Here is a 14,400-nt window from a genome sequence, read left to right on the forward strand (position 1 = left end):
TCAGTAGGGCCACTATTTTAAACGGTGCTATTTTATTAAACTTGTATCTGCTGATTCTTCATATTTGGCTGATTTAGAATAGCAATCAGATAACAAAAGTTGTGCTTAGAATTCTGTAGATGCACGTGGATCTGCAGGATGTTAATGGGGTACAAAGTGCACCTGTGAGTTGATTAGCATGTAAATAACTTGCTGAGCCAGGGCCTCAAAGGGCATAGGTAAAAACCAATGTTCACCTCTCACACACACACACACACACACACACACACACACACACACACACACCTGTGAGGTGGGCGGAGCTTGGGTAACTGACATTTCTTTTCATTTCTGTCGTCCCCTCCGTCCCCTCCACTCCCAGAGCCCAGACAGAAGGCCTTTCCCCAGATCTCCTAGAAGCAGAGTGCCTTGCAGCCGCAGGTAAAAGCAGTGGCCCGCCTGTGGACACATAGCTGCATTTCCTGGGCAAGAAACATGGTCACGGGAAAGTCTTGGCCAGAAAAGATGGTTATGCTCATCTTGCTGCTACTCCCAGCAAAATGTAGCCACGCTCCAACGTTAACACCTGCAGAGCGTCATTACCTGGGGCCACCTCATCCTCAGCGCCACAGGCATGGGCTCTTCTCTAGAGGTCTTTATCCCCCTGCCCCATGCCTCCCTTTGTGACCCACAGCGAGGTGCTGAAGAGCACAGGCTTGCACACAGACCGTGGGGCACATGCCAATTCCACGGGCATACTGGCAAGTCGCTTAAGTGGGTCTCAAGTTCCTCATCTGAAAAACTAGAAGAGTACTAATAGCACTGACCGCCAAGGGTCGTTGTGAGAAGTAAGTAACTCCATCTGTGTGACGGACTTAGAGACTGCTGTTAGCGCTGCCTGGCTTTTCTCAAAGGTCAGTGCAGTTACAGACTCTGATGATGACCATGAGGGAAATAACTAGAGTGATGTGATACAGTCACTATGGAGATGGGTTTTTTTAAATTAAATACAGATTGCAATGAATAGTATGGAGGAAATGACAAGGTACTGTGACGGCATACCTCTGGGACATATGTTTAGATGGGTAGGCAAGGTGGGCTTTCACAAAGAGGTGACATTTAAGCTGACATGAGAAAGAGGAAAGGTAGCCAAGTGGAAGAAGCACATGTCGAGCAGGGGGAACCTAGTACAGGGTTGTGTGGTGGGAAACAGCATAGTGTGTGCTGGGAACTGAGAGGATTCCAGGCTGCAAGGGGGAGGGTGATACCCAACACTGGGTAGGCAGAGGTCAGGTCAAGCAGGGCCTCTGAGATCAATGTGAGACCGCAGACTTGACTCTAAGTGCAGGTGGAAGGCACTGAAGGACAATAATATGATCTGATTTGTCCTATTAAAGAATTAGCCAGCAGCTGTGTGAGGACCAGTCCAGAGGGTGCAGAAGTGAAGCAGAGACCCCAGTTAGGAGGCGCTCATGGTCGGCAGTGAGGGCAGCCTGGACCTCTAGGCGGTGGGGCAGAATTTTCACAAGGCTTGGTGGATGGGGATTGCCATTGAGTGGAGGTGGAGGACAAGGAAAGGGAGGAGTTGGGCTGATTCTAGACTGGTGACTGCAGCTGGGCTGTGTTGCTGTCTGCTGACAGGGCAGGAAGGGTGGATTGGAACGATGATCTGGAAGGTTCTGCTCCAGGCATGATAAATAGACGCCTTTTGAGTAGAGATGTCAAATAGACAAGTCCAGAGATCCAAGGAAGGGCCTGGAAATAACAACTTGGAAGCTTCCAGCCCGTAGGTCACTTTTAGGAACGTAAATGGGAATGGAGAGAGGCAAGTAAAGAAAGGGTAGGACCCAAAATACGGCCCAAGTCCTAAATACTCGGGGATTTCGAGTCGGGCAGTGAAAGAGGAGTCTGTGCGGAACAGGGAGGGACGGCTGGGACCACACGGTGGAAGGCCGAGTGGGCTCAGGGCTCCCGAGTGAAGGATGAAGGTGCGCGTGCACCAGGAAGAGGGGAAGGGGTAGGCAGCTGAGGTTCTGGGTGACCTGACGAGTAGTGGCAGTGGAGAGGAAGCCTGCTGGGGTTCACAAGTGGAAGGGGAGGGAGAGAGGAACCACATATGCAGACGATTCTCGCTATTGAGTAATTGTGTGTATAACGAGCAATTACCCAGAGATTGCAGGCCGTGTGGCTGTGTGGCTGCAGTTCCCCGCGGTTTGGTCTGATCGCAGCCTGTGCGGAAGGTCTCCTGACGTCCTCACAGCCTCTCGCCCTGTTGCTCCCCTGGCGTGCCCACCACGTTTGGGTTTGTGATCATAGTGCCCACCGGCCTTTTTGTTTTGGAGACAGCGTACCCCCTCCCTCGTGGCTGGTGAGCCCTCCCCTCCTCCCGGGCACTGCGGCCCTCTCTGGACCACACATGTGCTGCCACTTACAGGTGCTGACGTTGAAAAGAAAAACCGCCCCTGGCTCTGTGGTGAGAGGCTCACAGGACCCTTGGGGAGCAGGAAGGACCATCGTTTTGGGTGGAGCGGGGGGCCCTTGACTGAAATGTGTGCGCAGGCGGGTGCCACGGGCTTGCACAGTGAGAGTGCTACCAAAAAGAGAGACTTTTCACCTGCTGGGGGAGGCTCGTGTTCCTGAGTCAGGGAACCAGGAAGAAGGCAAGGATGATGTTGTTCTGGGCATTCCAGAAAACACCGTATTGGAGGGGCAAAGGGAGCATGTCGTGTTTAATGTTTACTTTCTTTTCTGTGTGGAGCCAAGAAAGTGGTGTGTTAGCCTCATTATCTTATCTAGACACAGTATAAATTCTTTCTCGGCTAAAGGCCAAGAAAAATTTGAACCAGAAACTAGAGGGAACAGGACGTGAATGATTGAGGTTCCAAAGTGACTGGAATAAGAACTTCCAGAAACCGAGGAAAGTGGTAGACTTAAGGAAAGTGTGCCCCCCTGTGTGTCCTATCGCATTCAGATCCAGAACCTTCTGAGACCGCGTGAGGTACATCATACATCTGGTGAGGAACACTTAGCCTTACCCATTTCGTAAATTTGCTTGGTAGTTAGAATCACCTGGGTGCTCTTGGGCCTCACCCCAAACCTACTGACATGGAATCCAGGGTGACCCCTGGTGCTGTGCTGCAAGCACGTGCGCTGGTCCCCTGGTGACAGAACACAGGTCACAAATGGAAGTCGTGGGCAATTTAAACTTTATTAGTAGCCACGTTTAAAACTTAAAAAAACAAAAGATGAAATTTACTCTAGTAAAATGTTTAGCTCCATATATCCAAAATAACATTTTAACATATAATCAATATTTTTTTTCAATATTTTTTTTTTATTTTTTTAACGTTTTATTTATTTTTGAGACAGAGAGAGAGCATGAACGGGGGAGGGGCAGAGAGAGAGGGAGACACAAAATCGGAAGCAGGCTCCAGGCTCTGAGCCATCAGCCCAGAGCCCAACGCGGGGCTCAAACTCACGGACCGCGAGATCGTGACCTGAGCTGAAGTCGGACGCCCAACCGACTGAGCCACCCAGAAGCCCCTCCATGTTTATTTTTAAGAGAGAGAGAGAGAGCTGAAGGGGAGGAGCAGAGAGAGAGGGAGACACAGAATCCGAAGCAGGCTCCAGGCTCTGAGTTGTTGTCAGCACAGAGCCCGACGTGGGGCTTGAACTCACGAACCATGAGATCATGACCTGAGCCGAAGTCGGACGCTCAACTGACCAAGCCACCCAGGCACCCCAATATTTTTTTTTTAAGTTTATTTAGAGACAGAATGCATGCACGTGCTTGAGCACGCAAGCAGGGGAGGGATAGGAAAACAGAGAATCCCAAGCAGGCTCACAGATCCCACGAACCATGGGATCGTGACCTGAGCTGAAATCAAGAGTTGGACGCTTAACCGACTGAGCCACCCAGGCACCCCGCAATATTTTAAAAGTTGTTGAAATATTTTACGTTTTTTCTTTTTTTTTCCACATCAAGTCCTGAAATTTTGGTGTGTGTTTACACTCGCAGCATATCTGGGTTTGGACCAGCCATGCTTCAGGTGCTCAGATGGCTGCGGTGGCTAGTGCTGCCGTACTGGTGGTGTGGATGTAGAGTTGTAGCTGGGGCGCAGGGGTGCAAGAGCACCTGGTGCTGGGGGTCACACAGACCAAGTTTGGCCACTCACCACTGACAAAATCCAAAGGCAGAGAGGTGAGTGATAGTGACACAAGAAGGGAATTTACTTGAGTGAGGCCAACACCGGGAAGACGTGGACTGTTGGCTTAAATACTGCCTCCAAGTGCTGAAGATACTTCTAGGTTTACGTAGGGAAAATGTGGGACAGAGGTCAGCGGGTGCATGCAGGGTTTTGCTGGCTCAGGGTAGTCATTGCTTAAGGGGATAGTTTCGGTTCCCATCAGGGGATGCTTTGCCTGCACGTCTTTTGCCTGAGTTCAGAGATAAACTGGAAAGAAAAACTTAATTGGAAAGTGCAGACTAAGGTCAAAATGGAGGTAAAGTCCTCTTTCATGGTCACTTCAAAGTGGTTTCGTATTTCAGTCGACGAGTGACACTTGGAACCATGACTCCTATGACAGGTGTCTGCCTCACTCAAATGAAAACAGGTAAAGTAACCCATGTTTTAGGTTTAGGTTTAGGTTTGAAATTTGGCCTCATCTTTGTATCAGTAAATAAATCAGCATCCTGGTTCTGTCCTGGAATCTGTACAAACAGGTGCACTCTCATCTCCTTCCTGAGGCCCAGGGAGTTCTTAGAGGCAACTCGCAGCTCCCAGTGTGCCCCTGCCCCTCAGTTGGGCAGGGCCTCTCCTCTGTCTTCCCAGTCCTGAAAAGCCTGCCAGGGCCGGAAAAATTCCCTCCGGTCCCCCAGGGGCCTGGGTATTGGGGCAAAGGAACCCTTTGTTTTGTGGTGAGCCTGGGATTTCCATATTCTCTAGGCTGGTGGGGCAGGGGTGTGGATGGAATTGGGGTGGGAAAGGGTATCGCTCTGGGCAGTTTTTTTGTTTTGAATTTATTGAGTTCATGGTGACATTTTAAATTCACTTCATGATTTTTTTTCCCCTTTACACTATTCATCAACTTTAGAACAAAAGACAAAAGAATCGGAACAGTAACAAAAAATGTAGGACAAATAACCCCTTCCCCATTCTTAATAGCCAGAAGGAAGGGGGGAGAAATCTTTCCTGTTGTCCTCACATTGCCTCAACTGACAGAGGGCTGCCTGTCACCACCCTCCATGACACTTTTCACTTCTGCTAGAAAATTGTCCGCTCTCTGCATTACAGTAGTAAATGCAACCAGATCTGAGATCTCCTGGGGGCTGCTAGGGCCCCTAAGACACTCACATTCCTCAGGAATTGCTCTGCAGCCGCCCTGGCTCCATTTCCCTTAGGGTGGGTGCGAGGGTTCACTGAGTAGTCATAGGGACTTAGGGCTGGTTGTTAGGTTTCCTTTAAAAAGACCTTTCCCCCTCCATCCTCACAAAAGCAAGCCTAGATTTTTGTGTCGCAGTTCTTTCATTAGTGAGCTTGTCGGAAAGCCCGACTTGCGCTTAGAGTAACTGGAAGCAGAAACGTAAAAGATATTTGAAAAGCCAGGAAGGGCTAGCCCATCTGTGCACCCTCCCATAGCCCTCCTACAGGAAGCGTTACCACTGAGACTGGTTCTCACACACTTTACAAAAAGCATACAAAAAATTACAAAAACTTTAAGCAATGCAGAAGTGAGTAAAGTAGAACATGAGAGAGCCTTCAGTCACCCCTTCTGGGAGTTACCCGTTGTTGAGTGGTGGGTAGCTCTCTGGTCTGTTAAGAGTGTCTGGTCTGGTAGTTGTTAGAGTGTCTGAGCCGTTCCCGCTCAGATTTTTAGTTGTCTTTGCAAAACTGGCATCCAGTAGGACTTGTCCTTTTCACTTGACGATACATCAGATACCTTTCCATGCCAGTGCACGATGATCTGCATTTTTAACAAATAGTTGCAGGGCATTTCAATAGAACCAGTATACCTTAATGAACTTAGCCAGTCCCCTGGTTGGTCCCCATTCTTAGCTGTTGTAACCAGTACTGAAGTGAGTCCAGCTGTAATCTCATGTGTCTTTAGGCACCTACATGTGCTGTAAGAATAATTCCTTGAAATCAGGTTGTCTACTCAAGGAGTATGTTCACTTTTTATTTTGCTACATGCTTCCAAATTGCCTTCCAGAACAGTTGTGCTCATGTACATTTGTCGTCCACTCATGCATCATTTTTAGAGGAATCTCTTCTGTAAATCCTGGTTTCTCATTATGCTCCAAGGAATCTGATACCTTCAGTGAGTTGTTAGGAAGCTATTTTAACAACTTTTGTCCTGGAGAAGCTGTCACCCAGGCATGGTGCTGGGTACCACCAGAGTATATTTGAGTAAGGTCTTTGCCACCTTAGAGCCTACATGCTAATGGGGGAACCTGGTGAGTGAATTCAAATAAAACAGATCAGATGGTGCTGCATGTGACACTTGGGACTATGTGGTAACACTGTGCCTCTTGAGGGAAGGTCTCATTAATGCTTCCCTGCCCAGGTCTCACGCTCTTGAGGAAATCACAGGAAGGCAATATGCACATTGGACACCAGAAACCTCCCATAACTGAACCCTAAGTCAATTACTTTGAGTTCCTCTAGCAGGAAAGAGCCCAAGGAACTTGAAACCATGGGGCAGGGGGTTTTCAAAGTGCAAATCTAATTTAAGTACTTTAAAGGGGGAACAAGGACCTTTAAAATGAGAATATTGATTTCCACTCCATCAGTACCGCTTTTTGTGTTTCTGCAAAAGTAGTACATGTTGATTTCACCTAGTAGGGACTTGTCCAGGGTAGGCAGCCCAGACCAGAGGTTTTGTACTCAAATCAGGGTGATTCAAGAGATGCTTCAGCACACTTGGAAAAGAGGAGTGTGGGCCCCAGATAAGGTTTTGTGGTCAAGCTGTACTTGTGGCTGAGCATTTGGTATGCCCAAGCAGAAACTTCTAGACTGCCTTACTTCCCATAGCTGGAAGGCTACAACCTCCCGCCTTATTCCTTTGTGACACAAGACAGACAGCTGAGATCTCTAAGGGGCTCTTCTCATTAAAGAAAGCAGTGCTGAGATGTTCTGGTTCTGCTGAGCGGAAGGTGAACTCTTGAGCCCTCTAGTAACTTCCTCTTCATACCTGCCTTTTGACTTCACAAGCTAAACCTTCCTCTCTGCCACCACTTGCAGGGTAATAGCCACCGCCCCCATCATGTCAAGTTACTCAAGGCGTGCTCTGTCTCTCCTTTGATACAGAGAAAAGAAGTTAAAGGCCAGAGTGCAAGAGCTGGTGAGCGCTTTGGAAAGACTCACCAAGAGCAGTGAAATCCGACACCAGCAATCAGCAGAGTTCGTGAATGACCTAAAGCGAGCCAACAGGTAAAATCTCCATTTGTGGATTCTCAAGGGTGCCTGGACTCCCACACCAGGGAAGGCAGGTCCATAATTACTGGAAACCAGTACTGGAATGAAAAGTCCTCACCTGCCCTCCCCCACTCCCCCAGCCTGGTCTTCCCTAGAGCATTACATAGTGTTATTTATGTATGTTACATAGATGACTAAGAAATACTCAATAAAGGCCTGTCCTTGGGCCACATGTTTGGGAAATACAGCACACTGTGGTCCCCTTAACAATTAACACAGTAAAGGTTCTGAGAAGTCCTACAATGAAAAGATATGTTTGTGTTTAAGCCAACGTCTTCCAAACAAAATTGGCTACAGAACCTTTCTTGAGCATTTATTTTGTATTTATTTGTCTTGAGTAAACTCTGCCCCTGACGTGGGGCTTGAACTCACGACTCCAAGATGGAGACGCTCACTCTACCAACAGAGCCAGCCGGGCACCCCTATTTGAGCAACACTTAATATCCGGTGGAACACTTTACAGAGCACTGCTCTAAGGCAGCAGTCTCAAACTTTTTGGGCTCAGGACCCCTTTATGTTCATAAAACTTGAGGAACTCAAAGAACTTTGTTTTCAAATTATTTATTGATAAATCTCACTTTAGAAACTAAAACCGAGACAAATGTCTGTAACTTTTTATTCATTTACAAGAAAATAAAATAAATTTACATATAATGCAACTGGCACTTATTTAAAAAATAACTATTTTCCAAAAAGATAATTAGAAAAGTACCGTTTTTACAATTTGGAAATCTATTTAATGTCTGGTTTAGGGGCGCCTGGGTGGCTCAGTTGGTTGAGCATCCGACTCTTGGTATCTGCTCAGGTCGTGATCTTACAGGTTGTTGAAGGAGTGCGTCCACGCTGTCAACGCAGAGCCTGCTTTGGATTCTCCCTCCCTCCCTCTGCCCCTCCCCCCCACCTGTTGCACACATGCACACGCTCTCAAAATAAACTGGTGTAATAGGACACACATCCATTTCTACAGGCAATATATTGTTTTGAAATAAATCCGGAATGTCTAGCTTCACACAGATGTGTAGTTAGGAGGTAAAGGACCTCCAAGGCCTCTCCTGAGGGGGTTTTGGGAATCTCTGGGAGTCTGTTCTCAGACCACACTTGGAGGACCTCACTGTACATGGAATGGACTGGGGTGCTATTTTGAACCAGAGAGGGTATTAGGACTTGCTCACCCCCTGTTCTCTTCCACCATGCTCTTTATAAGTTCTTTGTAAGAACTTTGTAAGTTCACAAAGGCTTATATTCCATGTTTGGCTGGCAATGTTAGTTTATGGCCTCGTGCTCTGAATCCCACCAGCCCAAAGTGTAAAGAGAAGTCATCGAGCCTCTGTGCCCACCTCCTAGGTGAGGTCACTTAGACTGCAGGGCTTGAGGAACACTCTTGGTAGCTTACACTCGACCATCTGTTGTAGGCAGCCGTGGAACAACAAAAAGATCCAGATTCACCGTTTGTATTTAAATGACAGATTTCTGGAATTCAGCTGCCTTTTCTGTTACTGATTTTGGATGTGGCTAGTCTGGGTTGTTGGTTTACACTCCTCCTAACAGATTAGGGAGAAGTCTCTAGCACGGAAACTAACTACAGTTAAGCCAACAGGTGAATGGCCATGAGCGCAGAACACCTGACTTCAGATTCCTACTTTAGAGACCGAGGGACCTCTCTCTGGACCTGGTTACCCAGCAGACGGTAGTGTGTGCCTCAACACTCCAAATAATTCGTCCTTCTCCTCCCCTCTTCCTCCCACAGCAACTTGGTGGCTGCCTATGAGAAAGCAAAGAAGAAGCATCAGAACAAACTGAAGAAGTTGGAGTCTCAGATGATGGCCATGGTGGAGAGACACGAGACCCAAGTGAGGATGCTTAAACAAAGAATAGCTCTGCTGGAGGAGGAGAACTCAAGGCCACACACCAATGAAACTTCACTTTAATCAGCACTTGGGCACCAAAGCTCCTTCCATGGAAGCTAAACTCTAGCAGTTCACCGGGGACAGAAGCACCCCGGAGGCAGAGCACCTGGTGGGAGAGTGACAAAAAGGAAGGTTGGCAGGTAGGTCAGCACCTGCATAGTGGAGTGCCATGGACTCATCAGCCCCAGGGGTGAGTGGCCTGGTGACACCGTGTAGACTATCCAGAGGCTCCCGCCCCTCCCCTTCCAGGCCCACGGACAGCCTGTAAATACCTGCTCTGTGCGCCATGCTCAGTAGGCCTTGCTTCTGCTCTCAGCCCCGGCAGTCACTCTCCCACCTGTTCTGGAGCCTGTGCATCGGTGGTACCCTCGGCATTTGTTTTACAAGACTGTCCATTCTTTCCTTATCTTTGACATCCCATTTCTCCTCTTTCTTCTTCAGAGATAAATGCTGACAAAACATGGGAGTGGGGAGGGGTTGTCTTCAGCCTCTAGAACGGATTTGCTTATTGCAACCAGGCCTTTGGTGTTCAAGTCCCACTACCAACCCCAAGACAGACGGTCGCTCAGAGGTGCTCTGGAAGGTAGATTACAGGGGGGTGGTGCATAGGCATCGCTTCTGGTCCCTGATACATTTGAAGTTATGGGGGAGCAACCCCAGGGCTATGCCTGACAGCTCTGTTTGGGAGAATGAGACTTCTTTCACCTCTCACTGTGGATGTAGGGATGGGAAGGGCACTTTCTTTTGACTCTGGGATTTTCCCTCCCAGTGGAGCCTTATTAAAGCCAAGACTTAGAGCTGAGATAGTCCTATTGATACATATAGTGGAACTAAAATTTTACCAGGAGTTTCTTCAAGAGCAGAGGAGCATTAGTACTTTTGCCCACCTCAGAGCACCACATAATTGCTGTTCTGCATGAATCAAACAAAGCTCATGCACAGGACGAGAAACATAGCTCTGGACCTCTCTTTCTCTAAAGGCAAGAGGCAGGACATGGAGTAGACTGAATGTTTTGCAGGCTGATACCACCTATTGAAGAGACTGCTACTGAACCACCAGTTCAACTTCACTTCTGCTGTTAGGAAGGGCGCAGGGGGTGAAGAAATGGTTGTTGAGACCTCCTTTTATCCCCCTAGAGAAATGGCGGTTAGTATACGGTACTTAGTCCTTAAACAGGTTAAATCTCAAGAAAAATGCTGACAGGGCTGGGCGGGGACCAAAGTACCTGAATTCTTTCAGGAAGGCCTCCACCATCTTAAATTCATTATTCCATTCCTGTCTTTCAGTTCTTCTGTAGTTACCCTACACTGACATTTTCAAACACCACTTGCCTTTCATTCTGTAGCACCTGAAGATCCACCCAGTCTCCTGAGACCTGTATCCCAATGCCACAGTGCACGAAGTTTTGTTTATGACCAGGTCACATTACAGCCCCAATACCCGTGAGCTACTAAAGGTCTGTTTTCAGACAAGCTGAGTTCCTCAAGCCTTCTTTGCAATGGCGAAGGCCACTCCAGCCACCACCTTGGAGGGCAGGGCAGTTCTTTCCCAAAAGTGATCACCCTTCTTTCTCAGGCCAGCAGTGAAGCTGCCTGCCTTCAAACAAAACAAAACAAAAACCAGTGTAAGTCTGGAAGGACCAGCTTTTGGCTGCTTTGATCACTGTGAAAGTGCCCACTGGCTCCTGTTTCTGTTATGTATCTACTATTTAGCAAAGATGGTTCTTGTGATTTTTTTTTCTTAATTTTTACGCGTGTGATAGTTTCATTTTGTCATAAGGAAAATTTTATGGCTAAAAAAGTATGTGCAAAAGGGGTTTAAAAGGCAAAATGCTGGTTTTCCCCATTTTTCCAGTCTGCCTAGGGGAAACGGCCTCCCCTTAGCCAACTGGGATGTCCAGGGTGGGAAACCACTCATGGCTCTCCTGTTGACTGAACAGGCATCAGAAGTTTTAATTTCACCAACACTGAAAGGTATAGCTGACACAGGAATAAAATCGTCTGCTGACCTCTGTCTACCATTCTTGGTCCAAGTTAAAAGAGAACTCACTCTTTTAGGTGAGTCATATAGGGTCATGTAACTCTTTCAGACTCGGGAGGTCTCAGCTCCTCCATTTTAAGCCCAGTATTACCCTACCTGGTCTCCTTTGAGTTTATCCTTCAACATCATACTTTTTAATATGTGGTGACTAGATCCAAACTATTTCCCCAGAAAACTGTTACTTTTATAAAGGTGTGGAATAAAAAAGCAATTAAATAGTTGATTTCCTTTCCTTGTGTTTTTCAAATACTCCCTAAGACAAGATGCTGGTTGAAGGTGAACCAAGAGGCACTGATTTATTCTAATCATGAGTCCCACTAAAACCACATTGATTAAAAGTAAAAAAATTGCAGGTGCCTGAAAACCTGAGTCTTTCTTTCTAAATAGAAGCTGGTTTATTGACCTCTCCATAAAAGGTAAACAATGAAACAGATTTGACTTTCATGTTTTTGTTTTCCGGCTTCCTCAGTGGTTACTCCTTTTAGGCAGTCACCTTCTCTGTTCAGAGTTCAGTCTCTGGCTCTCAGAGAAACAGGCACAGGAAGAAAGGATCCATCTCACAGTTCCTTAGGGTTGTATTTCCCACTGCCGAATTAAGGCAAAAATCAGGCGAGAGAGACTGCAGTCTGTGGCTGGAGCGGCATCCATGTGTGGGCCCGCCAACTGATCTGATGTTCTGCCAAACCCCATCTGCACCAGCTGCCAGAACTTCAATGGACTTGCAGGTGGGAAGATTCCTCTTTGAGACATACCAGAAGTTATTGTTAAGTATCTTGTGCGATCAGACAGGTGAGATTTCTCATGCCCTTCCTCCAGCTCATGCTCCAGTCCCAGCGGTACACACTAGATGTTTCATCACTGCCAATGCAGGTAATTAACTGTTTCATATTTGCTCTCATCTGCAAGCATGTCAAGTTCCTGAAGTTAATATCCATGTTGCCTGAAACTGGAATGTTCAGTTAATAAAAAAATTAAGCGCCAGTTAAACATAATTGCTTAATTCTCCTTGGAGATGCATGCACCTGTTGCTAAGTCCTCCTCTGAGCCTGCGTCAGTACTTTCTACAGGGATCTCAGAGAACTTAATTAGAGCCCTGACATTCTACTCCAGAAAGGCAGTCCCAATTAGACCCAATGCGATTTTTTTCTCAAAAACTGTTAGGATGAGGCTAGTAAGGATTTTACTGCTCTAAGAAAAACTTGAAACTATTTGAAGATCTCCTAATTCCCACCTACATATAGATCCAATTATGTTATTCTAAAGGAAGGAAAAAAAAAACACCCCATAGTTTTAGCTCATCTGGACTGGAGTCTGTCAATGGCGTGAATTTAAGAACCTCTATAGTATCCTAAAAATTCTTAATTCTATCAATTACCTAACTCAAAGCTCTCACGTGTTTGGAATATCATGTTCATGTTCTAAGTAAAGTAGTGAGAAGAGACATCAGGAGTACAGAAAATGACCAAAGCTTTTATTAATGACTTACGGAAATCCTAAGGATCCATAAAACTTGAAGCCATTTGCAAATGCCTAACTGGGAGTTAGGTCTCATCTGTGAAACTGCAGAAAGTGCAAAGATCATGTTCACTTAGTTTACAGCTGTACGTACATTTCTAGATGCAGCAGAGACCCAAAGGGAAAGAATCACCTGAAGAGTGAAATTTCACTGAATTCGACAGGGTGCAGTCATAGGGCTGCCAAGGCATTTTGGGAGGGAAGGGAGCAGAAGCAACATTGTGGAGGTTTTTTTCTTAAATGACAGCTTTGTAGAATAGTATTTTTAAAATCTCCAAAAAAAACCACACAGCAAATGTTTTTTGATTTATCCAGTCCAATGGCCTATTTGACACAATCATCACCTCTCACTGAGGCTTGCAAACTCTACCTGCTGCACACACAGTTCTTACTGAAGTTTATCCAAACCCTCTTCTGGGTCGCTGAAACCTGTGTTCATGTCAGCCGGGCTCAAGTGAGAGCTGACTCTGTGGCCTTCTCAAGTTCCCCATTTCACACACTTGAAGTTACTTTCTAATTAATTTCATGTGACTCACTAATAGAGACATGCCTTAGGCTGCCAAGCATGGACTTTTTAGAATTGGAAAAAGAACTATTAATGATGGTGGCTGCTGCCACCGTATCATCACTGAGCACTCCATGGCTATTAAAATATAAACAAGTGAAAAGGGTACAAGCTGAAAAGCAGCTATACATGCGTTCTCATTTTACCAATTCCTGTACAGAGGAAGACCGTTTCACATAGACAATGGTTGCATTTGTGATTAATATTTGATAAATTCTCATCACAGTGCATCTCAGATCTTACATATGACCAAGAAATCATTGCCCAGTAACAGCAACTGCTACTGGAATAACCAGACCCTAACCATACCCTTGACTTGATTTTTTCCATAGTCAAGGTTGCTACAAATCACCCACTAATCATTTGAAATCCCAGCTCAGCAGAATAAAGCAAGCTATATACAGAATTCTCACCCTCCATTCACACAGATGACCTGCCTTTAGGTAGTTCTTGCTGTACTGTTCACTTTGGCACTTTTTGCAAATCAAATCCATGTAGAAAACGTTCTGTTTGTAGAACTCCTAGAATTCACGGAGAGTGTTCCTGTCAGGACTGCCAAGTGAGAGCCCCTAATAAGAATCTGCTTTTGTTTGAACCTAATGCAAAGATAATGAAATGTTCACTTTTCTATTTCTAATCAGTTTCTTGACATATTATCAAGACTTATTTACTTTGCATGAGATTTCAGTTTCCTATTTGAAAATGTGCTTTTTAAACCACTTGAATTAGAAAAACCTGCTTGAATGTACTGTCAGTTATTAAAGCACATGTGACTAAGTTTGCATTTGTCAGTATTGTTCTACTGTTTGTACGGAGAGTCTCATTTTAAAGTTGCCACTTAACACTGTACTATACCTTGTAATTTTTTAGATTCTTCACTTGTATGCTTTAAATGTTTCCAGATGCCTTTAGTTTTAG

At 46.0% G+C, this 14,400-nt stretch overlaps 1 protein-coding gene across 5 annotated transcripts in view; it reads left to right on the forward strand.

Annotated features, from left to right (window-relative positions):
- Window positions 1–14,260, forward strand: part of MCC (MCC regulator of Wnt signaling pathway) — a 440,272-nt gene extending 426,012 nt beyond the window's left edge. For 4 of the 5 annotated variants that reach the window (XM_040446613.1, XM_040446619.1, XM_040446642.1 and 1 more), the window contains 2 exons: window positions 7,287–7,409; window positions 9,202–14,260. In XM_040446613.1, the coding sequence (XP_040302547.1) occupies window positions 7,287–7,409; window positions 9,202–9,382 (304 nt within the window). In that variant the 3' untranslated portion in view covers window positions 9,383–14,260. The remainder of the gene's footprint in view (window positions 1–7,286; window positions 7,410–9,201) is intronic. The other variant, XM_040446626.1, reaches the window with a different exon arrangement.
- Window positions 14,261–14,400: the final 140 nt, after the last annotated feature.

Source organism: Herpailurus yagouaroundi, unplaced genomic scaffold (assembly GCF_014898765.1).
Source record: "Herpailurus yagouaroundi ecotype Mexico unplaced genomic scaffold, PumYag 29, whole genome shotgun sequence".
In the NCBI taxonomy this organism is placed as follows: Eukaryota; Metazoa; Chordata; class Mammalia; order Carnivora; family Felidae; genus Herpailurus; species Herpailurus yagouaroundi.